At 39.0% G+C, this 26,867-nt stretch overlaps 1 protein-coding gene across 1 annotated transcript in view; it reads right to left on the bottom strand.

The window, feature by feature from the left end:
• Positions 1–26,867, bottom strand: part of PIEZO2 (piezo type mechanosensitive ion channel component 2) — a 287,457-nt gene that overhangs the window by 85,972 nt on the left and 174,618 nt on the right. The window contains exons 8-13 of the mRNA XM_039706337.1: positions 14,240–14,408; positions 8,936–9,067; positions 7,812–7,850; positions 6,334–6,472; positions 5,858–5,991; positions 3,534–3,770 (exon numbers count right to left, since the gene is read on the bottom strand). Coding sequence (XP_039562271.1) covers positions 3,534–3,770; positions 5,858–5,991; positions 6,334–6,472; positions 7,812–7,850; positions 8,936–9,067; positions 14,240–14,408 — 850 coding nt within the window. The remainder of the gene's footprint in view (positions 1–3,533; positions 3,771–5,857; positions 5,992–6,333; positions 6,473–7,811; positions 7,851–8,935; positions 9,068–14,239; positions 14,409–26,867) is intronic.

Below are 26,867 nucleotides of genomic sequence, written 5' to 3'. Positions count from 1 at the left end.
CTAGTAGAGAAACTACTAAAGAGAGACTGACGGACAAGGTTAACAAGAAAAGGGTGCCTGGGGTGATGTGAACAAAAGGAAATACATAATCAGCAAAACAAGGCTTATGCAGGGTCACTGCAAGCATTTGTATATAAGCAAGGCAATTACTTCAATACAGCCTTACAGGGAAACCTGCCAGATTCTTTCTGGGAAAACAGCATGTCAGGTGCCCCTTTGAAGTGCCTGTACACTTGAGCCCTGCAGCATGGGGAACAAACCCAAGCAATTAGAGATCTCTGTGCAGGGCTGTAGTCTTGTTGGGATGAGAGAGACAGGGTGTGATGCCTTGAATATTTGCAATACAGAGCTACAGGGAAGCACAGGCCAGAAAGATGCAAAGGTGAAGTTGGGATTTGCACAGCAGCACAGTGGGAATACATAGACTCTGCCTGGGGATGGAGGATGGACTGGGTAATCTGGGAAGAATGCAGACTGGCCATGCATTACAGACATGGTTAGAAAAGTCAAGGCCTGAAACTGAGTCTGGCAAGGTATGTCAAGAGCAACAAGATTTGCTTCTGTACATGCCTCAGTTGAAAAAGAAGGGTGGGGAAAATTTAGGCCCACTGCTGACACAGGGCATGGAAGAGGCTGAGGTACCAAATGCCTTCTTTGTCTCAGCCTTTGCTAGCAAGACTGGCCTTAAGGAAACACACTATGCAAAAGTCTGAAGCAAGGAAGTCTTCCATTGGTGGAACAGGCTTGGATCAGGGAATATTTAAAGAATGTGGGCATACAAAAGTGAACGGGTCCTGAAGGGATGTGCCCAGGAGCTGACTGGTGTCACTGGTAGAGGTTATTCTCAATGACCTTTCATCAAATGTGGTGATGGGAGAATTGCTGAAGGAGAGCAAATGTCACTCTTATCTTCAAGAAGTTCAAGATGAAGGATCAAGCCTGGACAACCTCACTTCAGTCCCTAGGAGGGTGATAGTGGTGAGATGTTGGAAAAGGCTTCCTAAAGAAGCTGTGGATGCTCTATCATTGGAAGTGTCCAATGTCAGGCTAGATGGAACTTTGAGCAATGTGATCTAGTGAAAGATGTCCCTGCCTATGGCAGGGGGATTGGACTAGATGATCTTGAAAGGTCCCTGCTGACCCCAAACCATTTTGTGATTCTAATGTGATGGAGAAGCTAATCCTGAAAAACATTTCCAGGCAAATGAAGGTTGAGAAAACCATCAGGAATAGTCAGAGTGTATCCATTTGGGGCAAGTCATGCTTGACCAGCTTCATAAGCTTTTATGATAAAATGACTGACCTGGTAGATGAGAGGAGAGCAGCAGATAGTGTCTCTTACTTAGACTCCAGACAGAAACTGCCTCCCATAAAGTGGTCAGGGGGAAGCTGATGGAGTGTGGGCTGGATGAGCAGAAAGTGAGCTGAACTGAAAACAGCTGAGCTCAGAGGGCAGTGATCAATGGCATAAAGTCTACTTGGAGGTCCATAATTAGCAATGTGCCCTAGGGGTCAGTACTGAACCCAGTCTTGTTCAACATCTTCATTTTTGATCCAGACAGTGGGGGAGAGTGTACCCTTGCTGAGTTTACTGATAACATACACCTGGGAGGAATGGCTGATTCACCAGAGTCATGCTGCCATCCAGCAGGACCTCGACAGGCAGGAGAGAGGGGCTGGATAGAGGGGCTGGAACATCAGAGCATTCAACAAGATGAAGTCAGGGCATTCAACAAGATGAAGTCCTGCACCTGGGGTGGAAGAACCAGCTGATGTACCATTAGGTGTTGGGGTCCGACCAGCTGGAGAGTAGTTTGGCCGAAACAGCCTGTAGATCCTGGTGGATAACAAGTTACAAGTAAGCCAGCAATGTGCCCTTACGATAAAGAATGTTAATGGCTGCATTAGGAGGTGTTGAGAGCAGGTTGAAGAAAGGTGATTCTTCTTACTCAGCACAATTTGAGTGCTGTGCCCTGTTCGGCACCCCAGTACAAGAGAGATGGATGTACAGGAGAGTCCAGCTGAATGGCCATGAAGGGACTGGAACATCTCTCCGATGTAAAAGACAAAGCTCAGGAGGAATCTCATTCAATGTCTATAAATATCTAAAGGGAGGTGTGAAGAGGCTGGAGCCAGACTCTTTTCAGGGGTGCCCAGTGATGGGGCCAGAGGCAATAGGCACAAAATGAAACATGGGAGGTTCCCTCTGAACATCAGGAAACCCTTTTTTTCCTGTGCGGGTAACTGAGCACCAGCACAGGTTGCCCCAGGATGTAACAAGAGTTTCCACTCATAGGGATATTCAAAAGCCATCTAGGCATGGTCCTGGGCAATCAAGTATAGATGGCTCTGCTTGAGAGTTGGACCAATGACCTCCAGAAGTCTTTTTGGCTTCAGCTATTGTGTGATTCTGTGAAAGTTATGGAGTGCATTCAATTCAGCCTAAAAAACCCCACTAAACACCTAATGGCTTTATGGATGTGGCCAAATCACCATATACACACACTAGCTTCCTTTCTTGACAGCATCTGTTTTTAGACAACATATTTGATGATATAGCCAATAAGAAATAATATCAAAGGAATGAAGTATTAAGACAGTTAAAATTCCTTAGAGATTTATGAAGTCACTGAAAAAAATGCAGAACTTCTCTTGCAGAACCCCTCCAGCTTTATCCCTCTTACCAAACTAGCCCTACTGTTACAAGATAAATAATACAACACTGACTGACTTTCAAATGCATTAAAGACCCAGAAATGGTTGTCCAAAAGGTATTGCCAACAAGGAAGATGTCATACAGAACTTACTCAAATTGTAATTAGGGGTCACAAGGGAAGTGATCCACTTAGCACAGGGGGAGCAGTGCCAACTAGATACACTCCCTGAGATGCCCCTCTTGGGTGCTCTAGGAAAAAACATTATTTTTGCTCAGTCCCTTCTCCAGGAGAAAAATTGCAGAACAAAATGTTTTTACAAGACATTAAAGAAAAAAATCTATCATGCATTGGGGTCAGAAAATTCTCTCGATTCTAACCTAAAATGGATTTCAACTTGTGCTAATTCAGGTGCAAGAATAAAGAATTAAAACTCAGCCACCCACAGCTATGTGCTGCTGATTGTGCCAAACCATTAGGGACTGAGTAGTATTGGAAATTGCAATGACAACACAGTTCCAGTTGCCATCATAGTCACAGACAGATCTGACATCCCATGGGTATTAATCTAGAGAATCAAATAACATCTAGTTTTGAATCCAGTTTATAAAACCAAACAAGTGAGCAATTTCAATCCACCAAGTATTTTCTACAGAATTATCATGAAAATCTAAAAGGTGTCTCAACCATTTACTCTAGTATTAGCTTAATATGCAAGAAGCAGTTTTCTGAAGACTCTTTCTAATGACTTACCCTTTACTTTAGAATTGCTGCTGAATACTGTGAATGTACTCTTAAAGAAATGTCAAGAGATCCATATTTTTATCACAATATATTTTGTGGTTTCATAAATAAATCTCAGCTGTTTGTTACACTTACCTTTGATGCCAGCTCCCCAGGTTCCTTTCTTTTTAAAAATCCAGATACTTGAGGAAGTTCATCATTCTTTAGCTCAATACTCCATATATACTGTAATATTAGCAGTAAATTTCCATAAAAAACCATGAATGGTGAACTGATCATGGCATATTTCCTTCGGTCCCGAATCATCCACAATGTGCAAGACCAGATCAGTAACACAAAAGTCAACCAGCTGTGATAGGTGATGCTCCATGCCTTGTGAAAGGAGGAAAGAGAGGAAAAAATGTCCACAGATGCATTCAGAAAAAACACAGATGCAGCTTTCCAGTTACACTTCATTTACAGTTCTTTCCTCATCATGTATTTTCATTTTCATCAGACTCTCACCCATATTGATCACCTACTGGACCAGCTAAAATAAACCCCTTGGAGAACATGCAGAAAGCAGATTCTGAGGGCAAACCCTTCATGCATTAGCTGCACTTTGTAAGCAGACTCATTGCTTCTCATTACACCAAACTAAAAGAGATGGAAAATAAAGATTAAAGTTTGGGCACAGAATTTTTTCTTGCAAAAAGAATTCAGACTAGGAATGCCAAAACCAAATCAATGGGTACTGCATTGAAGGCCTTTGACAGCATTACAAAGCAGCATTAACTCCATACTGCTCTAGCTTTTGTGGAATCAGTTTAAAATGGAAAGCTATGGTGTATACCCACCCAATCTGAAGAACATTTAGTCTGCAGTAACTGTGGTAGATTACCTGAGTACTCACAACTACAGAACATTTTCTGCAGCTTTCAGAATTTTGTTTTCAAAAACTTCTCTATTAAACACTGAAGAAAAGGATTTAGGGGTTTAAGCATTTTTTTATCTACATGGTGTTATTGATTTAGGACTAAATTTAGCTGTGTATCTGCTGCTATAACTGTGGAGCAACTGTCAATAAAGCATTTAAAAATTATTAAACATTAAGAATATTTCTATCAGGTTAGCTTAACCCTCCAGGAAAATGTGTCTTTTAAGGGTATGTGAAAAACAGTGATATACTACTTCTCCATCCTCATATGAGAAAATAGTCTATACTGAGCTGTATTTGGCTGTAGTATAAATGGAATTTCCATCAGAGCACACCACAAATAAAGTCATAAATTAATTTGGATCACATAAAATCAGAATATATCATGAAGATAAAAGTTAGCATTAAACTACAAGTAAGTTTTTAAAATATACAGTCTCCTTTTATATTGAGAGCTATAACCCTGGGAATTAATTAAAAGGGAAATGCAGATCAGGTCTAGTAGAAGGTGTCTGTGTTCAAGGCAGAGGGGTTGGAACTAGATAACTCTTAAGATCCTTCCAACTCAAACCATTCTATGATCCTTAGATCATAGAAGTAAATGGGCTTAAAAAATATGAAAAAAGTTACTGTGTCAATATGAAATTAATTAACTACTTGATAATAACTCAGAATGCATCAATCCAGATCTATATTTTGCACAAAGAGCCTGCCTTATTTACAGGGGAAACTTTTTCTGTAAAAAGACAGCCAATAAAGTTTGAAACTTTATGCAAAAGAGAGGCAGCCAAGGTAATTTGTTTTACCGTTTTTAATGCAAAATTGGGCCAAGAAGCTTTATGGTTAATTTCATCATAGTTGAAATTTCTCCAAAACAGTAAAAGCAAAGCTTGCATTGGGAATATAGACAGACATCTAATCATTATGTGGAAACCTTGGTATAATGCAGCTCAAAGTATTTGCAACGAGTAGGCTTAAAAACAAGCAACAGCATGAAAAAGAGAAAAAAGGGGAACAAGTAAACATGAAAGTCTGCCTTGGCACAAAGTTGTATTTTCCTTGAGATCTTTCTGTGTCAACACAGGAAATCAGGCTTTACAGATCCTTTCTTCTCAGAGTCATTGGATGCATGCATTGCCTGAATTAGGAACCGTAATTTTACAGTTTTCTGTATCAGTATGACATACATTAATTTTACAGGTAAATTTCTGAGTGGTGCAAATACGTGATAAACCTGCTTGTGCAGGAGCTTGGGAATCAATAGAAAACTGAGGCACAGTGGTTTTCTGGTATTCAACGGACAAAAAAGCCTGGGGCTCCCACTCCTGGAAACGTGTTGTCTTATTTAAAGGCCTGCAACAGGCCTAGGAATTATACATTAATAACCAAAAATGGGCTCAAAATTATGCAGACACCATCTTAATATTTTTTAAGCCTGATACAAAGACTTGCTGAAAACCAACCAATGAGACTACTTTCAGAAAAACATGGAGAAGACACTTTCATAAAATCAACAGCATTCTTTTTGTTACTAAGTACTTACCATCATAGCTATCAGAGCACAAATGTAGCTTTGTTTCATGATAAATTGAAACACAGAGACCAGGGCATGTAATTTAACATTTTCCTTTTCCTCCTGAGTAATTTCCTCTTCTTCTTCCTCCTCCTCTTCCTTTTCTAAGTAGAAAAAGAAATTCTTATTTCTTATTATTAAATTCCTAATTCTTATTTCCATGCTGGTGTAAAGACAGTACACGCATCCTCTCTTGAAATTACTTTTCTTGCAATCACTCTGATGGCTAATTCAAATCACTGTGTTGGTAGGCAAAGTATTTTGGATGGTATACACCTAGAGCCCAGTTTACAAAACTGTCATATGGGTATCCATCATTGCAAGGTGACAGCAGTTATTTAACTTTAACAGGACAAAGAGTTTACCAAAATGACAAGAAATGCAGTGACTGGAGATACAGAAGAAAAACACATGGAAAAAATGACAATTCCTAGGCAATTTACTACCTGACACGCCATCCGAGGGCTCCCACTTGTACTGTGGTGTGGAGTACATGTCTGCTTTGGCTGGACCATTTTCTAGAGGCAGGGCAGGGTGGATGGTGTGATAGTCAGCAGGGCTCCCGTTCACTGTTACCAGCAGCACCTGCCAGGACACCGGAGAGAGGCACTGCATTCACCGTGGCTCTTAGAGGAGGGGGACTCCTACTTCTGTGTTTTGCTACTCTTGGAGTGCCAATGTTAAAAGAGGCTAACAAGCAGCTGCAGTTACTTCCAAGAAACTGATATGTTATAGTCCTGTTGCATGCAAAATTAACACAGAACAGCTTCCAAAATTTATTGCTGTTAAGACTTTATGTCATACCAATAGAAGTAACCAAAAATTCATCCTTCTTCTTAGGTAAACTACTACATCAGCATTTTCAGACTTCAGTTCATATAGAAATATTTCCAGTAGTTATTAAAATAATGGCTATAAATGACTTCCCAATTTGAATTATTAGTGGTGAGATCTATATTTGCAGCTGTTAATAAAACCATTTGTGGTAATCATTGTTATCAATTGCACATTTTTGTCACTTGGTAGTGCTAATTCAACACTCTTCCATTGCTTTACTTTTGTGCCTTCAATTTCAGCCCTTCTGCTTGTTTGGATAAGGGCTCCAGCAATCACAATCATCAATAACTTTCCTATTGGCAGAAATTCACATGCAATGGGTTAGTGATGGCAATACGTGCTCAAGACTGACTTCTGCTCAGGCTGTGAGACAGGAGCATATCTTGCTTGTCAAAACTATTCACAGGCATGTGCAACAGCCTGTGAACTGTTTCAGAATAGTGTCTGGGTTATGTTCAGTCATATCCAGCTGCACCAAGTACAGACCATGGAGCATGTTTAGATTAGGCTATGGATGCTTCTAAAATTCATCTTCATCTCCATTCTTCTGTGTGTGCTAAAGAGAGGGGACATTTCTGCTTTCAGAGTCTGCTAAGGTCTATAGCAGTCAAGATAAATGGATCATTTGCTTGATCTCTGATCAAATAAAAACTTGTATTTTCTGTAATCTGTAAATTGAACTCATATGTGCTGTCGGTCATGCTTTAAGGGCCTCAGCATTCCAACACGAATGAAATAAAAAAAAATATAGCAAAGAAACTAAATCAAATTTAAAGGTGGCTTGCATTAGAAAGCATATATTCATATCTTATTCAAACCCAATGAAATAGCAAAGATCGTTTGCCAGTTGGTACTACTACAAGTAGCTTAATTTCAAGTGACCAATCAATGGTTTCTCAGGGAAATTATTAAGGAAGCAGAAGAAATTTACATTTAGGGTAATCAATATTATAGGGTAAATGGCAGGCTAACCATAAATCTAGAAGTTTTACAAATGTCATCTAAGGTTTTATCTGTATGTATCATTGTCTGTATTTACACACATTGAGAAGAACTGCAAAATTACAAAGACTAGTAGTATACTAACATCCGATGGCTTGTATTCATCTTGGGTCATTGACAGAAGCTGCAAAAAGCAATGCAAGAACAAATTATTACAGAAGCACAGCTCAAGCATTAGTAAGTTTGACTTCTTGAATACGTGCATGCATATGTGCTGACTTTTGCAGATTTGCACCAAGAAATTCAGAAAGAAATCTTAAAAAGTCAGCAGAATTGTACAATACAATAAAATTGTATTCAGTGTGTCATAGCATTGACATAATTTTACTGTATGTTCCTGTGAATTTTAAACCAGAACTGAGAATGTTGCATTGAAATTTTGGATACTAAGTCAAAAAATTAATCAGTATTGCATTATACTGATTAACTGCTTTCTAATGTCTTTCTAATGATCTGGTGCTTAAAAACTAAGTTTTTAAACAATCATTAGAATTACTACAATTATAAAAATAGTTCCAATAAAATGGTGATGCAAATATAAAATAAAATACTTTATCCATTTGCCAGCTCATTTCCCATTACTATTATTATAGTGGATTTCCTGGGGCTTGAGTATATGTGGCTTGAGTATATATGAATGTTCATATGTCCCAAATTTGACAATAACTCAACAAATGAAATTTTGCAGTGCAGCTGGTGCAGACAGGTGGTAGAGAGCTGGACCCTTCCAGGATATTTTACACAGCTGCCTAAACTGCCTCGCTTTTTATCTTCAAGAAGGACACCAGTGCACTGAGGAGAAGATAAGCTGGCAGTCCCCACTCACCAGTGACAGTGCTAATTAGTAGCTACAAGGCAGATCAGATCTTTACACCAGGTTTAGCTCCCTGACAGACTTTCTAGCTGGTTTGCTCAAAGATAATGGCCCCAAGCCAAAACCCCAGTCCTACACTTCTTAAATGTGGGAGCCAAAAACATAGAGCATGCTTTTCATTTGCATCCTTACACCGGCTCCTGGTTTTGTTTCATTCATTTTTACAAAATATATTCTTATCTTACTGCCATGCAGCCTTGATTTTTATATTAATCAGATATTTTCTCTGATTTCTATAATCACACATGGAGATCTTGCTTGCAAGCTACGTAACACTGCTTCCCTTAGTTCAAATTAATTGTGTAATGCAGAGACCCTTCCCCCTCCAGTCTTACTTTTCTCTCATCAGTTGTATAGTGGCTTGCATACCACAGACTGCGTCTCCTCTCCGCTGTCATTGGAATAGGGCTGCAGGGAATTTCTTTGTCGTCTTCCCTGCTGACAGATTTCTCTTCATCAGGTGTCTGCTAAATAACAACAAGCACTAGCTGTAGCTCTGTAAACACAATCTTCGCAGAGGAACTGAAATTTACCCCCAGCTGATGTTCCCTCTGCAAAGCATGTCTGAAGCACCTTTAATGGCTAATTAACCATTATTAGCCATATAAAACATAATTAGCCACCATTAGTGGCTAATACACTTGGTTTATGGGAGATGACTCTGAGATGACATTTGCAGAAAACAATGACAGCTTTTCTGTAACTGCTAGTTACATGACACCAGAATTACACAGACCTCCAGGTACTACCTTAGCTTACCATATAATCATACCATAAGCATAAACAAATGCATAAAACATAAACCCCACAAGGTACAGTGTTTGATTTTCAAGGCAGTGTATGCTATTTCATCACCTTTGACCACAGTTCCATAATGACTTTGCTGACAAGCCAGTAAGATAAGGACTTGACAAATGGAGCACAAGATGGGTGGAGAATTAGCTCCTTTCTCCAAGTAGGGTAAAAGCTCAAATACAAAAAAGGTAGATTGCCATGAGTGGAGTTTCTCAGAGACTGGCACTAGGTCTAGTCCTACTCAAAACTACCTGGATGGAATTGCACTCACACAAAATTTGTGAACTGGGAGGAGGTAAATGGGCCAGAAGAAAGACTCACCATCCAGAGATGGGACATCAAAAACTGCACCAGGCATAACAAAGATAAAGCCCTGCAGCTGGAATAAACCCACATAACAGTAAAGGCTGCGGACAGGCTGTGTGGGAAGCAGCTCTGTGGAATAGGCTCTGGTGCACAGCAAGCTGAACAAGAGCCAGCAGTGCACTGCACTCCAGCAGCAAGGAAGGCAGACACGTCCTGGACTGCATCAGCCAGAGTACTGCCAGCAGATCAAGGGATGTGATTATTCCACTGTGCCTGGCAAGTGTCAGGCCCTACCTGCCACGCAATTCTGGCATCCCCAGTTCAAGAGAGACACAGAAAATCTGGACAAGATCCCACAGAGAATTGTCAAGAGGATTAGAGGCTTGGAGAAGCTGAAGGATGCAGGAATCAGGATTTTTTTTTTTTTCAATTTACAGAAATAAATTTCAGTTTTAGAGAAGACAAGGATAGTCTTCTCACAGGGAGGCATAGTTATAGAACAGGAGGCTAAGGACATAATCTGCTTCAGGGAAACACCTTCTGAATACAAAAAAATTATTTAAAAAAAAAATAAAATATATATATATATATATGTATATTTTTTTCCTCCACCATGGGAACAATGAACCATGCAAGATTTGGCCCTGGAAAATCTAATTTGAGGCCCTGCTGTCAGATGAAGTTGCTTCACATGATCTTCCTAAATTCCTTCCAATCTGGACTGTCCTATGACTGTGATTGTCTCTAATCCATGTGGTTTATTTCTCCATCTGAGATCTGAGATGGCAAATGTTATCACTAAGCTGAGGAGAAGTGCAAACCACAGTAGGTTACAGCTTCTCTTTGAGCCCTACCAGAGCTCTTCCTGCACTGTTCCTCCTGGGTGGCAGCTTGCTGGTGGCAACTGTTCTTGTTGCTTAGGCAAAATTTGCTGAGGCAAAATCCTCTGATGTAATAGAAGAATAAATCAGGGTGCTGGGCAGAGGTCTGCAAAGCTACCCATGAGAACAGGACATCCAAACATCCCAGCTCATTTTGAAACTCCCTTCATTCCAATCCTAGCAGCAAGGTCCTATTTTTTACTTGACTTAGATAAGCAATGATTATTAATTTATTTTCACTTCTCAGAGGAAATGGTAGCACATTTCACATATGATTGTATATTTATATTTGATAGTAAAAGGGCATTCCTAGCAAAACTGTAAGATGAAATAAACTGATTCTGTGCTTAAAATACTTGTCACTGCCATTTGAAACTTTAATATAAATATGAACCATAAAGAACTGCTTATCAAAGGCATTTAGTTTGGCACCAGGGTGAAAAAACAATACAAAAGATCTAAGACACACACAATCATGTTAGTAAGATATTTTTAGCCTTAGACACAACAGGGAAGGGTGGGAAATCTTGTTTTTCTTTCTCATAAGAGGAAGAAAAGTAAAAAACCACAATACTAGTCACACAAGAACAGCTTGTGAGAGTCCTTTGACTTGCCTGGTTTTTTCAGTTCTTCCTCAGCAATTCTTAAATACCTTTTAATTGAAACAATTATAAAAAATTTATAAGAGGACCCTACATTCAACTGCTGTAGCTGTGCTGGCTCCTGTGCTATTAATTACCACTCACAGCACAGAATGAATGGGCTCTATTCATATATTCAGCATTAGCAGTAACAACTGTGAGCTGAAATCTCCAGAGACAGATTGCTTTTTCTTATTTGCAGAGGTAGAATTTCACAAGACTCAATGTTAGAACAAGTCAGGATCCAAAACAGCAAGCATAAGAAAAGCAAATCTTCCACTGACTGCCACAGCCACTTTGCATGAGTAAGATCTATTCAGAATCACATATGGAGGGCATACACTGAAATTTCATGCTTACCATACTTTGGCATTGTGGTGCACACACAAAAAACTGAACCCTGAAACTCAAGATTTTAAGTGGGAGGTGTGTCTGTAAAATTGTTCATCACCTGCAGCATTTAGAGACAGTCTCAAGAGCATCTGTGTCAAAGAAAATTCTTGCTGCCATCCAGGTAGAATTTTATCCACAAGAGGAACCCAAGATATAATTCACACAAGGAAAAAAACCCCATCAGATCTACATGTTTTACTCTGCTTTTAGCATCTGCTACACCAGTATTACGTTTAGCTAATGTAATATTTTTAGATTGAAAAAGTATTTATTTCTTGTTTTGTTCAAAACGAAGTTTTTGTTCAAAAAACTTTTATTTTGCTTCATTTGAACAATATTCCTAGGATGAGCCACTTCTTAGTATAGACAGCAGCATATATAAAACAACTTATTTACACCAAACACCTCATGGCATTTTGTCTTTGCCATTTATTAAACTTCAGGTAGGTTAGTAGTGAGATCCTAAATACAGAGTAACTTTGAAATCACTGGGGACAGAAAAGGCAGGTTATATAATTAGTTCCATAATGAATCAAATGCACCACAATTATACAAGTTTAAAAGCATTTCACTGAAACCTAGAATTCTTCTGGATTTAAAAAACTGAGAATCCAGTCTACCAGAGAAAAGCTAGTAAGAGAAATTTTAAATCCTGATCTATGACACCACTAAACAAAACCAAAATGCATATAGGCCAAAAAAAACCCCCCAAAACCCCCAAAAACCACCAGAAAACAAAAACATAAGGAGGGTGTGTGCAAAATACAGAAAATACAGTAAATTTTGCAAATCTCAGCATCTCTTTCTAATGACAAACACTTGCACCACTAACATCCTGTGCATCAAAAATAAGCATTAATGCATGGATACTCCTTCCTTTACAGTGTTCTCTTTTCAAAGCATCCATTTATCTTCGGAGGGAAGCATCATTTCCCTGGCATCTGAAGTTCCCTTGGGAGTGCCAAGACTTGGTATTGCCTTTCCTGTAGCCATGAATTTGACATCAGTGTTTCTTGAATTAATGTCTTTTAATACTTACTCTAGCTCAACTGCCTGGAAAGCTTCTCTAATTTCACTTGTTGGCAGTTCTCAGAGACTGGTTTTAGTGTTTTATGGGAATATCTATCTCAGACACCACAAGCAGTCTAAAAAAAAGAACTGCAGGCAAAGCCACTATAGTTCCTCTCAAGTCCCTGTAGGAAATTGCAGTACTCACTCTCTCCTAGAGAGAGAGACCCACTTCTCTCCACTGAAAAAGTGCAGCAACTAAGGTCCAACACCAAACTTTTAGATGGTGACTGTTGGATGAAAACAACACAGGTACTGGAAATCAGTTCCCAGACTTGCTGAGATCACACAGCTCACACTAACTGCATTTCACATGTGGTTACTCCTCTGAGGGTAGTTCTCATGGTTTTACCAAGCAGTTTGTGAGATGTGAAGTTTTAGTTATAGCCCCAGTGATAAAATCATATTATTATCTGGAAATCTAATGTTTCATTAAAAAAAAATAAAATAAAGAAAAATCTAGTCTCCAGAAGCTGCAGCTGCAGAAAAAATAAAAGACCCTAAAAATACCCAATGCTAGAGGGTACTGGACCACAATGATATGACTTCAGAAAAGATAGTATTAAGATTTCTGGAAACTTCAGACACAATATTTTAATAGCTCAGGGTGATGGCTCTGGCATCGGTCACCTTTTGAAGCTCTGTATATGTAATCCCCAAATACCAGACATCTCAATTCAGAGGTGATGTATTTTGATTGCCTTTTTAAATGTTAAACAGTTACATTATCCGTTATATGAAGAAACACCCTTAAAATAAGAAAACCTTCAGCATTTTTACTTGCATCTACAAACTCCACTAATTCACAGCAGAGTCATGAGTATTTTCATTGTGGTTTAGAGCACTACTAAACCTCAACTTGAAAACTCCCATCAGGCCTCTGAGGATCAGGAAATTAATATAAGTAATGCCTAGGATCATCATTTTTATACTTTCAGTTTCTAAGCTTTTAAGATACCTCTGGGTTCCCATATACCCATTTTCTTCTGAAATTGGAAGAAGTAAAGGTTTACTTTTTTTTCTTCTTGTTCTCTTGCTCTTAAACGAAAGCTGGGATTTTCACTCAGGCACACAAGAGGAAAGGTTTTAAGAATTTTTTTCTATATCTGTGATAAAATTACAGATATGTCTTTTGTCTTACTGTATCCTGTGCCAAAATTCTAGCTCTGTTCTGGCAGAGAAGCCTTAGGTGCTGGCATTTCACTTGATAGCACCTAAACTTGAATCACAGACTCAGAATCATTTAGGTTGGGAAAGACCTTTAAGATCACTGAACCAACCAAGTCCAGCCACTACTGCATATCAATACCTGCTTTCCAAATCAATGCATTAATGCTCTGCCATTACATTCCCTGCATAATTGACCTGGTGATTTTAAGAATAATATCCATGTTAGATCAGACTCTTGGATAAACTTAGTGAAAAGACTGAATTCAAAGTACCACCTTGCACTTGCTATTTCCCTTAATTTTCCTAAGTTTTGCACCTCTGTTAGTGAGCATCTGCACTGGCCAGTCTCCCAGTCATTAGGGAAGGGAAGAGAGGAGGAAGTTACCCTTTCAATGGGCTCTTGCAGCCAGAGACGAATGAGAGTGGCGAGGGTGTAGTACATCACCAGCAGTAAGATTGGGTTAGCGTGGTGATACCAATGTAACTCTTGATTTTTGATGATCATCCAAGTGCTTGAGCAGTTGGTCTGAGTGAGAGAAGTGACACCAAACAACCTGTGAATATAAAAAAACCAAAGCAACCACATTAGATAATAAACACCAAATCTTAAAAAATGTTTAAAAATATTTCGGAGGGCAACTTTTGCTTTTGTTTAATACCAATTGGTCTGTTCAAAAATAGCACCTGCCATCACATCTAAAATGCAGTGAGTATTTTCATTTCACATATTTAGTCAAAAGAAGTGGGTTTTTACAATTGCTTTTCAACATGAAAAAAAATGGGAGTATAATAACATTACATCTACGATGTCCAACGAGAAAACTTGCAATGATCTGCTGCCCGTAGATCCAGAGCTACAGAAAGTGGGAAGAGAAAATCTGGCTGCAAGTCCATTTGGCAAATCACAGCAACACGACATTTCAGAGAGATTTAGCAAACTGATGTGTAACACCATTTCAGTCACCCTGCCAGGACACAGCTGTAAAGTATATCTTCTTGGCACACTGAACAGTTTACTGGTCTTTTCTTTTAAAAAGCTAATACTATTAATAAATTGTTATCTAATAATGCCAATGTTTAGAAACATACAGGGCCCTAATGAACTCATAGCTTTTGTGAACAAAATATAAAAATATTCCAAAAGATAATCAATTGTTTCAGATAATCAAATAATTGAGGGAAGAAAGAGAAGAAAAATTAATCAGAAGTATTATTATCAATTATATGAGATATTTGATGTTTCTAGAAAAACTGGGATCACACAGTATTTCTGTCAAGTAAAGACATATGTTGGCAAAAAAGCTACTTAGTATTAAAAAAAATTCCCAACATTTTCAATTTAACACAAGATGTTGGATGCCTCATAGATGTGTTAAATACTGAAACAAAATTAATAGGAAACAATATAGCTCTTTCATTATAAAATAGCTCGTAGAGTTCCAAAGTTAGGGCATGAGCAGCAGCACTTGTTAGTATTCGTTACAAACATTTTGTCTATTGACAAAAGCTTTTTCTACCATAATGTCTGTGAGAGTTTTCATTTTTTACCAAAACAAGGTCTAAGAGACAACTTAGAAGATCTTCTTATTGGTAGAACAATAAATTCCAAACTACTGTTCCTCTGAAAGGGTAAACCAAACACATTAATAAAAAAACAAACCCAAAGCCAAAACATGCAAGATTATCTGCTGGGGGATTTAATTTTTAAGAGTGTCTAAAAACTTAGTTCTTCCTTAACCTAGTAAGATCCAACGTGAAAAGCTGAATGAATACAAAGATTAAGTACAATATTCAACAGAGATGTGCTGCCTGAAATCTGCCTTTGGATGCTGCAAAGTGCAAATGTCACACCTGCTCTTAACTGGGGATTTGCTGCATGGGTATAATACCATTAACTCACAGAAGAGCTCCACAGCATTTTATTAACCAATCGATCAGCACTCACGTCTCATTCTGATTGTCAACAGAGGCCAAAGGTATGTACTTTAAGACCTTTCAGAGCTGTTGGGTGGATACAAGGTTGGGGAAAAAAAACCATTTAAAAAATCCTGCATACAAAGTAAATTGCTGTAATTTAAAGGAGCTGAATGAGCTGTGTTTGGAGCTGACTCAGACTCAAACTTCCAAGAACATTTGGAGCTGATGTTACAGTTTGGCTCCAACTGGGTGAAATGCATGCTGGATTGTATTCTGTTCATATTTCTATCAGCATAGTCGAACATCTTGTTTGTCTGCTTTCCTCTCTCCTACTGACTTACCATTTTTGCTCATCAGTGATCAGGGTTGTTGAGCTCCTATCAGTTGCTGACTTCCTGTTAGTTTCATCTTTTACCTCTGTTTAATGACCCAGTTCTTCACCTGTGGTTCATTTTAAGCTTTTCTTTGCAAGCACAGTATGATTCACCCTATTTCTGTCACATAAGCATCAGAATCAGGGTGAAATCCAGTTCTTAATGAAATGCAAAGTCTTTCCATGGACAGTTAGTGATGAGTATTTCCTACAGAAATGAGGGAAAGTTCCTGAAGGCTCTCACAACCTTCTGCCAAGCAGACATGATCTTCATATCACATATTCCATTGCTCTAGTATGTTTTATAATATACTATAGCTAGAAAGCCAGATCAACTTATGTTTTACTTTTATCTCCACTGAAAAGAAAACATTCCACATAATCCTAATGGCTAGAACATTTTATCATGTTTCAGTTATAGTCTCATTCTCTTAGTTTCATTTGCTGGCTCCAACTTATTCATACATTATAGTATTGGACTTAATTCTGCTCCCTTCTGGTCCTGCATTCAGCAAGTTTTAACAATAATAACTTAACATTAGTAACATTAATAAGTTACAGCACATCTTTTCCCTCTAAGTTGCCACATGGCCAGCAATGGAGTTTAATGTATTTAACTTCAATTTATTCAATGTATTTTGCTTTGTCTCATAAAGCATGGATGTAGAGGAACTGCTCCTCATTTCTGATTTCTCCTTGCACTTTGAGACTTGTTAGTCACAATGTACTCAACACAACTTTTTCTGTTTACCACATTCAAAATTCACTGCTGTCTTGGGAATGCTTGTTCTGTCTGTTCTGGCCTCCAATAATGCTACAAGTTGCTACTCAATAGTTATACTTCATCATTATCCTCAATGAGGATTGCTGGTGCAGAACATTTTTCAGAGGAATAGAGTCATCTTCCCTTACAGAAAGCTTCTAATTACACAGGGATGGCTGCCATAAAATGTATAAGCAATATAAATTAGGGCATTATTCAGTTCTGCATACTTCATTCTGCAAAGATGCCTTTACATTCAGTATTGATCCCAACCAGCTGTGTTTGAGTCCAACTCTGATCTTGGTGTGACTTCATCCTACCCAGCATGAATGTATGCCATCAGTAGGGTCAGAATGAGTCCTAAGTGGGAGAAACCCACTACCAAACAAGCCAAGTACGTGTGCCTCGATACAGAATATAAAGAACTCTGATCTTGGTATGACTTCATCCTACCCAGCATGAATGTATGCCATCAGTAGGGTCAGAATGAGTGGGAGAAACCCACTACCAAACAAGTCAAGTACGTGTGCCTCGATACAAAATATAAACAAAAATAATGACAGAATTATTTATTAATGGATATATTTGGGTTTTCAAAAGACTGCATGCAATGTCACATAAAATGGAAGTTTGCAAGATGTGAGTAGATTAGTATTTCTACTCCTGCAAAAAACTAAAGCTGGTTTTTTCACAGTCCTCACTGGTATTCTGAAAAACGCATAGCAGAAATAGATTGGAAAAAGTTATACAAATTATAAAAGGCCAAGAGGAACTTTAACATCTGACTGAAAATCTCTGAGATAACACGGTGAAAAAGAGTTCTTAAAATGAAGGTGACATCTTTTTGTCCAGTTACTATTTTAAAAGCTTGTTTTCTTGGAAAAGATTCCTACTGAATCTGTAAATCATCATCCTCCTAGCAGATGCACCTTCATCTTTCATGACTTCCTGACAAAGCTGTAAACTGTGACCATACAAAATTCCCACCTTCTATATAAGTCTAATATTAAAATTCAGAAGATGATTTTCAATTTTACTTGAAAATAGAAAAAGAAATTCCTGTTGCACTCACAGATATTTCACCTAAGGAACTGCCAAAGTTGCTAAAACTTTGCATTGCTAAAACTTCTGTTGCATGCATTACTTAATTATTTCATTAATATATTACAAGAATTGGCATAATTACTCATGATACTGAATATGAACAAAAATAGTTATGTAAACAAAAATACATTTCATATACAGAATTGCCAAAGCAGTCATTACATATCTTTTAGATCTGTGAATTTTACATTCACTAAAATTATTTGGAATATTTTTTTTTTAAAAAATATTTATAAGTGCAAATACTACATGTGCTCATGTTTTAGGAGTTGACATCAGACAAGTATTTGCCTTGTAACTTTCAAGGTCAGGAAAGGAAGTAATAATTCTTATTATTATTAAAATGTAAGACACCCAATAATTCTTCTATTAAACAACAATCTTGTGGCTGAATAAGAGTTTATAGTCTACAATGTCATCCAATCTTGACTTCAATTGATAGAAAATCTTCTGCTGTCTCTCACCCTTTTTCTAAGAGTTTTAGCTTCTGTAACAATTTTATCTAGATGAGGTTTCCAGTTGCTGCAGCTTCCTACAAACTCTGTGTACTGCTTTACATAGTACTTTTCACTACTCAACAGAGCAGGAGGGCATTTTTTATGCTATCTCAGAGTTTGCATGATTACAACTTGAAAATGTCTGCATCAAAACACTCTAGGAGCTGCATTTTCTGATTTAGCACTTAACAGGATGCTTTTTTTTCTGTGGCCAGTACCTACTGCATGGTTATTCCCAGCAATGGCATCAGGACATTTTAGTGTGCTGGGTTGGATTTGGGCAATCCATCTTTGTAGGACTTCTGAATTTGTGTTGGATTTTATGAACTGTCTGAAACTTTATTTAATCTGGATATTTTCTACTGCATATTTATTTCACTCTCCTCAAAAGAAAGGAGATGAGAGTGGTGTCTGCAAGTCTGGAGTAAGAGGAGAATTGAATATCAAAAGTGACATTTGAATTGCTGAGCCCTAAAATCGAGATGCTAAAAGTGACCAAATGAGAGAAGAAAAGGGAAGAAGAGTAGAGTAAGCAAAGAGAAGGAGAATAAGGGAGGAAACAGAGCAACAAATTCTGTAAAAACAGGGAAAATAATATATTTTGAGAAGGTGGTGGTGGTTGCAGTAGAAATATTATTTGCTGGGACATAAATGACTGAAATACAGGGAGAAAAGTCAAAACTCTGTATTTCACAGTACAAGCCCTGAATACTGAATTTCATGAAGAAGAGTATTTGAAATACGGAAAGGGCTATGTCCCAAACTCTAAACACTGCTTGAAGAGTGAACCTCTTATCAAACATTTTCTTAAAAGAGGTGCATACTGTTGTCAGGCCTGAAAATGTTCTGTGGCTAAGAGAGAGAATGGAATGGAAGGAACTGGAAAATAAATTAGCATAGAGAAAACATAATTCCTACGCAGTCCTCCTAAAAGTCAGGAGTTCCCTTTTCATACACAAGCCATCCTGTTGAGTTTTCCATACTTGGATGACAGAGCTACACAGAAGTTAAGATCCATAAACTTATATCCATAATGCCTCTTCCAAGAGAATGCTATGAGCCACTCCATTCCTCCTCTTTGGGCTATGTGCCCAAAGCAACACATGCTGTTGGAAAACGCTCAGCCAGCTCTGTGGTACCTTCAGACCCATCCTTGCCTTGCAGAAGGTCATTACTCCCCAGGTTATTGGCTGGGAATTCAGACCATACTGGGGCTACTGCTCCAGGGTACACTGAACTGACACCACATTTTTACAGAAATAGCAGAGCACTGGGAGGAAAGAGGTGGAAAAGATGGCTGAAATGCATTAGGCATCCCCAAGAATTAGGGTTAATGAGAGCAGAAGGCATTTGGTTTCACATGGCTTTTTAAAGGAAAAAAAAAAATGGAAATTGGCATTTGTCTTTCCAAATCATGTTATAAAAATCCACAGAGAAGGAGATGATTCTTCATGCCTCCTCTTCAGCTCAACAGGACAACTGTGTAGGGAGATACAAACCTCAGTTCACAGTTGGACTAAAGTCATTAAATGTATCCATATTGGAGTGATACAAGCTTTAAAGAACATTGCAAGTATTTTTAGCTCTAAAAAACCCTAGACCCTGCTTTGGTTCAGACTTGGATAACTCAGAACTGGATAGATGGAACTGTGCCATATTAATGACCATACAAATAGCTGACTCTTTGGGTTGAGGAGCATTATGATAAATTTCAGCTTAACAGTTCAAAACATTTTTTTAAAATATCTGTAAATGTACACTGAGACTGGAATTGTTTTTCTTCAGCATGTTGCTATCCCAACGCTATAATACAGGCATACACATAGTGATTGTAGACTTGGTAGGTAAGTAGATCGTTCTAACTCTTGTTTTAATGTCATCATATTTCTATAGCTCTTTAGCAGATGTCTTATGTCCTTTTTTTTCTACCAAGTTTTGGTTTTTGGTTTCCATAGCTTCTATTGGATCAAAGCTTTTCTGGCAACGACAAAACCAGCCCTTGTGTATCTCCCACCCTCTTCGAACATCAGTGACTTTTCTTTTAAAGGAAAACTAATTTCAAATGCACATCTACTGCATGAGAAACATCATGAAAAAGTGAGTAGTTTAAAACTTGTGTGCTAATATCATCCATATAATGAGGATAGAGAGAAATTACGAGGATGAAAAAGTGAGTAGTTTAAAACTTGTGTGCTAATATCATCCATATGAGGATAGAGAGAAATTACAAACCATTAATCAGGAAGCTGTAGAGAAAACATATCTTTAGGGGTGGTGAGTTACATAAACACTTGCAAAACCTGTAAATACAACACAAATCTTAATTCAAGGAGAAAAAAAGGACCATATGAATAGCTACAATAGAATAATTTTGCTTTCAAGTTCATTAACGACTTTAAATGAAGATGATAAATAATATCTACTCTATAAACTGGTTTTTGTTTTGAAGTAACCAGATAATCAAATTTTCTCTAAGACTATGTGACTGGAAGCTGTTCAGAAATGGGCATCTATTAAAAATGACCAAACTTCAGACATTAAAATACTTCACATCTGAAATAAAACAGCTTCCCTAAGAGGAATTTAAGTCTGAACATAAAGATTTGTGAGCTCTATATCACATTTCCTCCAATAATTTAGCTTTGTACCGATTCCCTATTTCAAAAAGCTTTCATTGCTTTAGAAGCAATAAAATTAGGTCACAGACCACAGTTATCACTAAAAATAGGTGTGGGTCATATCACATTTCCTCCAATAATTTAGCTTTGTACCGATTCCCTATTTCAAAAAGCTTTCATTGCTTTAGAAGCAATAATTAGGTCACAGACTACAGTTATCACTAAAAATAGGTGTGGGTTTATTAATCCCTTGTTTACTGAGACAAAACCCAGCTTCAAAAGCCTTAAATGAAGAAGATTTATCCTATCAACGGGTTTCTTCTCTGCATCCCCAAATCTTTCCATTGTCCATGACACAGCTCCACTTTGCTCTGAGTTTCTAGTGAGCATGAATATTGAGGTTGCTCCTTTCAGCACATCAGTGAAAGCTAGAAAAGCAGCATGTTGCCTTTGGGGGCCTCTGCTGGGACATCCAGAGGCTGTCATCTGATGAAGAAATGTATTGAAGCAGTGATTCCAGTAGCTTTTCATTCCAATCAGACACCTGAGCATCTGGCACAGGGAGGACTGCCAGATAGGACAGCAAGAAGGTGGTGAAATGGGGATAAAGGTGCAGAAGAAATTGCTTTAGGACTCCTGCCTGATAACTTGGCTAGGGCGACTCCATCAACATGATTATTCCTCACCAGGGCCAGCATTGTCACTGCTTTGATAGCAGCAGCCTGGCTCATGTTCAGGTTAGGCAAATAGAGTTTGTTCTCAAATAAAATTAGGAAAATAGTTTTTTCTGTCACTAAAATCAAACTATTTTAAATGCAACAGAGTTTTTTGGTTTTGTTTTGTTTTTTTTCCAAATAGTTTCAGCTACAAACCAGAGGCAACTCAGGGTTTGTAGCTGAAGGATGGAGGCAGCCTTGCTGGGATGAGAGGATGGAGAGAGAACAGTCACCCCAGCAGGGAAGGCTGGTTGGCAGCAGTGATTTGCCAGTTGCTCATCTTCCTCATGTACACACATATGCCCTGTGACCATGAAGGGGCGTGAAAAGCAACTAATACTGAACAGCACCACCTAAGTATGGACAACACCCAAGCTGCATGGAAAAAATTAAAAATATTTAATGTTCAGTTGGACTATCTACTCAGAGGTGAAGGTAATGAGAAAACAGGCCCAGGCTTCTAAGGAGTCATGTTGAAAGCACAGGAGAGCCAAATGCTTGTTCAGAAACATCCATGGACACAAAGGCTTCCCCCTTTGAGAGGGTGAACTTGGACACTCGAGCACAGAAGAGAAGGCACAGCTCAAAAATTACATAGCCTAAAAATGACATGGTTAATGAAGGCTTTCTGTGCAAATTACTGACTGAGGGTATTGGTTTTTCAAAGTGAGTTAGTTGCTGAAAGGAAAGGAGCCAAGAGCCCCACCTCAGAAAGTCTCTCACAGGCAGAAGGGGGGACAGTCTGCTCCTAAAACTCAACCAGCAGTGCAGACCATGGACAGCCTTGTTGTCCTAAGCCCAGGTGCTGGGAGAAGAACAGAACTCAGGTAAAACTTCGGCAGAAGTCACTTAGGAGGAGACAGTGCTCAGATAACCCCAGTAACATTAGCACTCAGTGCGGTGGTGCTGACCAGAGCATGAAAGTGACCTGGTACAACAATTTACCAGGCAAATCCTTAAGAGCTTTACTGCTACCCCTTAGAGTCTTGTTGTCCTAAGCCCAGGTGCTGGGAGAAGAACAGAACTCAGGTAAAACTTTGGCAGAAGTCACATAGGAGGAGACAGTGCTCAGACAACCCCAGTAACATTAGCGTTCAGTGGGGTGGTGCTGACCAGAGTATGCAAGTGACCTGGTACAACAATTTACCATGCAACTGCTTTAGAGCTTACTACCCCTTGGAGCGACATGTACAGGAGAACAGAAATTGTTTTAAAGTGTAGCTTCATACTATATTAACTTTGAGGTAACTTGGTCTGTGATCTAGGATTCACACTGCAGCCAAAAGCTTTGTGCTTTATTCCAAGTTCTGGCTATCTTGGGAGGGTTATGTGATTCATCTAACTTCTCTGCTAGGGAATTTTTCCACCTCTGAAAAAGGAGTGATGATACTTTTCAGTCACATTGGGGCAGCCTGCTAGGTTCAGTGATGCATGCAGAGGATAAAGAGATTTTCCACTTACTCAGCTGGCAGTGAAACAGGTTGAAAAAAGCCACAAGAGTGATGGATACCTTCATCAAGAGATTCCGCAGTAGAAAGTATAAGCAAAGAAAATATTCCTTTTTAGCAGCCAGCGCACTAAGGCAGAAATAAAAGCTATGATTCCCATTTGGCTTTAAACATAAAAGAAAGTAAAATAGCAGGATATGAAAAAGAAGATAATGGGATAATGAACAATAATGCCCAGGAAATGTTTGGAAATTGCCCAGTTTCAAAACGAAAGTGGTATAACAGCTGATTTTAAATTGGTTATAAATTGAATATGATTGGCTCAGCTTTTATCAGCAAGTTCCAAACGTCAGCTAAATGAGCATAAACAAGAGATTAAGCACTTCCACTCTTATGAGTGTTTAGAGAAACCGGTGTAGACTGCCCCTGCATGGACAAGGACTAACTCCCCAGTGTGTGCTCGACTGAGGTTACTCAGGACTGCCTTTTTTACCTTCAAGGAACGTGGGATGATTCATTTGTCAATGTTGATACATTGAGCTGAAAACACAGAATGTTAAATATTCTTCTTCACAATTTCTGGTGATGCCAGAGTATAAAGATCATTGTTCTTGAGCAGACCTCAAGAAAACAAGTTTGTAAATCCAAGAGAAGTTTGTTAATTACAATCCACATCTCCTAACACCACAGAATAATAGGAATACAAACCCGGTAGGAGGAGAGGGCATTAGTCTCTTTTCTGTCATTGTTTTCAGGCACTTGAACAATGACCAGAGAATGCAGATCCATGTTTTCCAGAAAATACGAAGAGGAATTTAAGGCATCACTTCTTTGCAGTCACCTTTTTCATGCCCACCCAGGATGGGCTGTGAGGGGCAGGGAGTCTGTTCAGGGGTCAGTGCTGGGATTGGACTCTTGCAAGCCCATGGTGTGTGGGGGGTGCAGTGACCTGTCTCACCCCACCCACGAGCACAGCTTCTGCTAGCAGGGAGGTGTGCTGGTCACAGGAGAGTCAGCTACCTGAGGGTGTGCAAAAGTGGGATGGCTACGTCATCAGACCAATTGCACACCCAATGCAGGTGAGTCAGAATCAGCAGGCAAGTCTGTCACAGAATATCAGCAGCTTTAAAGCCTTCATCAATTCTCTCTGTCTCTCTCACCTCAGTAGTTCAACGCATCCAAGAAAGAGGAGCCTCTGTGCAACACAGAGCGATTGGCATGCAGGAGATATTGAGGAAGAGGCAGTTCACCAAGATTATGTCACACGACAATGGCTGATTTTTATGTTTGCAGCTTACACTCGATTTTCAGATGCAGTGTAGTTGTTGTTGGGAGTATTAAGGTTCTCCTCTTCCCACAAATGGGAACCTGCTGTGACCAGGGCCAGCCTCTCCAGGCTGCCAGGGGTCTCACTAGTGGCAGGCTCACCAATGTAGCACAACACAATTGGGAAACCAGTCTGTTCCACATGCAGAAAACCACTGTTTTTAAAAGGTCTTAGCACGTGTCTCCGTTTACACCCCTTTCAAGCCCAGTGGAAGACAGAGAGGTGTAAATCACATGGGTGCAATGTCAGTAACATAAATTAAGTTGTGCCTGCTTATTCCAAGGCTAGATTTGGCACTTGATGCAGCAGGGTGGTCATGGTGAGTGCTGACAGATATGCCATGGGGATGGGAAGGATTGCTCTCCAGGCAAATTGCTACTTGCTATGTCCTCTCTTGTCTTTTCCTCATCTAACCTTTCATGACAAAGGGAGCCCAAATAAGGCCACCTCACTGTTTAGAAAGAGATTATAATAGCAAGGATGTTTATTGTCTTTTGTCAACAGGAGAGGTGAACTTGCTCTTCTAAGCTGGCGACAGAATAATTACCCAAATAAGGCCACCTCACTGTTTAGAAAGAGATTATAATAGCAAGGATCATTATTGTCTTTTGTCAACAGGAGAGTGAACTTGGTCTTCTAAGCTGGCGACAGAATAATTCACTTCCTTCCCAAAAGATTTTTTAAACAAATGTAAAGAAGCTGAAGTTCTGAGAAAGCCTATAGGCTAAAACAGTCTAAGCAGAATTACACACCTTAAAATGTGATACATTATAGATCTAGTATGAAACTCAGCTGCAAACTTATGTAAGAATAAGGTCAAATACCTAACGTCTCTTCCCCTGGGAGAAATTGTGGTTCCCTAATTAAATCTGGTCATGGTAATCAACATGGTGGCTGGCCTGGTATGTTTTGGAGCATGTTCTGCAACTGCCAAGTGTCCTTTTGCTGACAGAGGATGATGGAAACAGACAAGTGCAGTGCAGTGTCTTTACATGGCAAGTATCCAAGGGTCTGGCCTCTGTCCTGGCAGTGATACTGCAGTACCATGGTGAGAAGTGCCTAAAAATACCAGGCAGAAGGCATGAAAGCTACTGCAGCCAAAGGGCAGCTCAGTAGAGGATACATAAATGAGCTTTAAATACTCCATCTTTTCAAACACTGGCTTGTGACCAAGTCAAAAGGCAACCCCAAAAACCTCAGTTTCCTACAAGGTTAAGAAAATTCTGCCTCTCAGAGGTGAGTCACCTTTGAGACAGGTGCCAAAGAGGGTCTGCAGCAAGCATTAGCAGTGGCTGCAGCTCAGGTGAAACATGCTGCCCAGTTCTTGGCTCCAGTGGAGCTACAAAAGCAGCAGCAGAACAGGAGATCAGTGCCTTGCCCTGCAGAGGTAATCAATCAGCTACATCTCACTATTTTGGCAATATCTGCTCTCCTAATGGGGATTTTATTCACAAGTGTAGTGTCTAACTTAGGAAAAAATATTACAGCTGGATCTGATCTGACCCTCATCTGACAACTCCAGGAACATTTTTGAGACAGTGTTTAAGCATTCATAACCCTGGTTGAACAGAGTATTTGGAGTACAAAATCCAAATCTGTGTCAAAGCTTCCAGGGAAGTCCAAAGGAAGGATTTTGGACTGGACTCTTCTCAGATTAATCTGAAAACAAACTGAATATCCTAAAGATACCATCTGTAGCAGATATCTTTTCTCCAAAAGTAAAAGAGTAATTTTAGTAAGTTTATTATCAGTCACTGTAAAACCTATTTAAAAAGTCCTACTTAAATAGATTTATAGACATCTTTCAGTTGAAAATTTCCTCTTGAACAAACTTCCCAACTCATACTGCAGCAAAGCAGTCAGCAATCAGCTGTGTAATTCCAAATTCCGATTCACTTAAGAAGGTGTGAAATAAGGTACCACTGTGAAGTGCATGACACTACCTGGACTCCTAGGTTTGCCTCATTTTGTAAGGGAGATGCCTTCTATAGATAAAACCAGCTGTATTTAAACTATTTGGAACATTACTTGCCTGAAAAACTACAAGCAAGACAGAGCTAAACTACAGGAAAGCACATACATTTTAATTTACATTGGATTGCTGGATCTCTAAATGAATATGCTTATAAGCACAGTTTTGGACAGGAATAACTCTACTGACTCAGGACAAAGCTCATACCACTGCACTGATCCTATTTCTTCATGTCGGCAAGGCCTTATCATTTCCCCAATTACATTCTTTTGCCAAAA

This window comes from Passer montanus, unplaced genomic scaffold (assembly GCF_014805655.1).
Source record: "Passer montanus isolate IOZ18808 unplaced genomic scaffold, ASM1480565v1 scaffold19, whole genome shotgun sequence".
In the NCBI taxonomy this organism is placed as follows: Eukaryota; Metazoa; Chordata; class Aves; order Passeriformes; family Passeridae; genus Passer; species Passer montanus.
The sequence above is the reverse complement of the archived record's forward strand: the minus strand, read 5'-3'. Positions and strand labels throughout refer to the sequence as shown.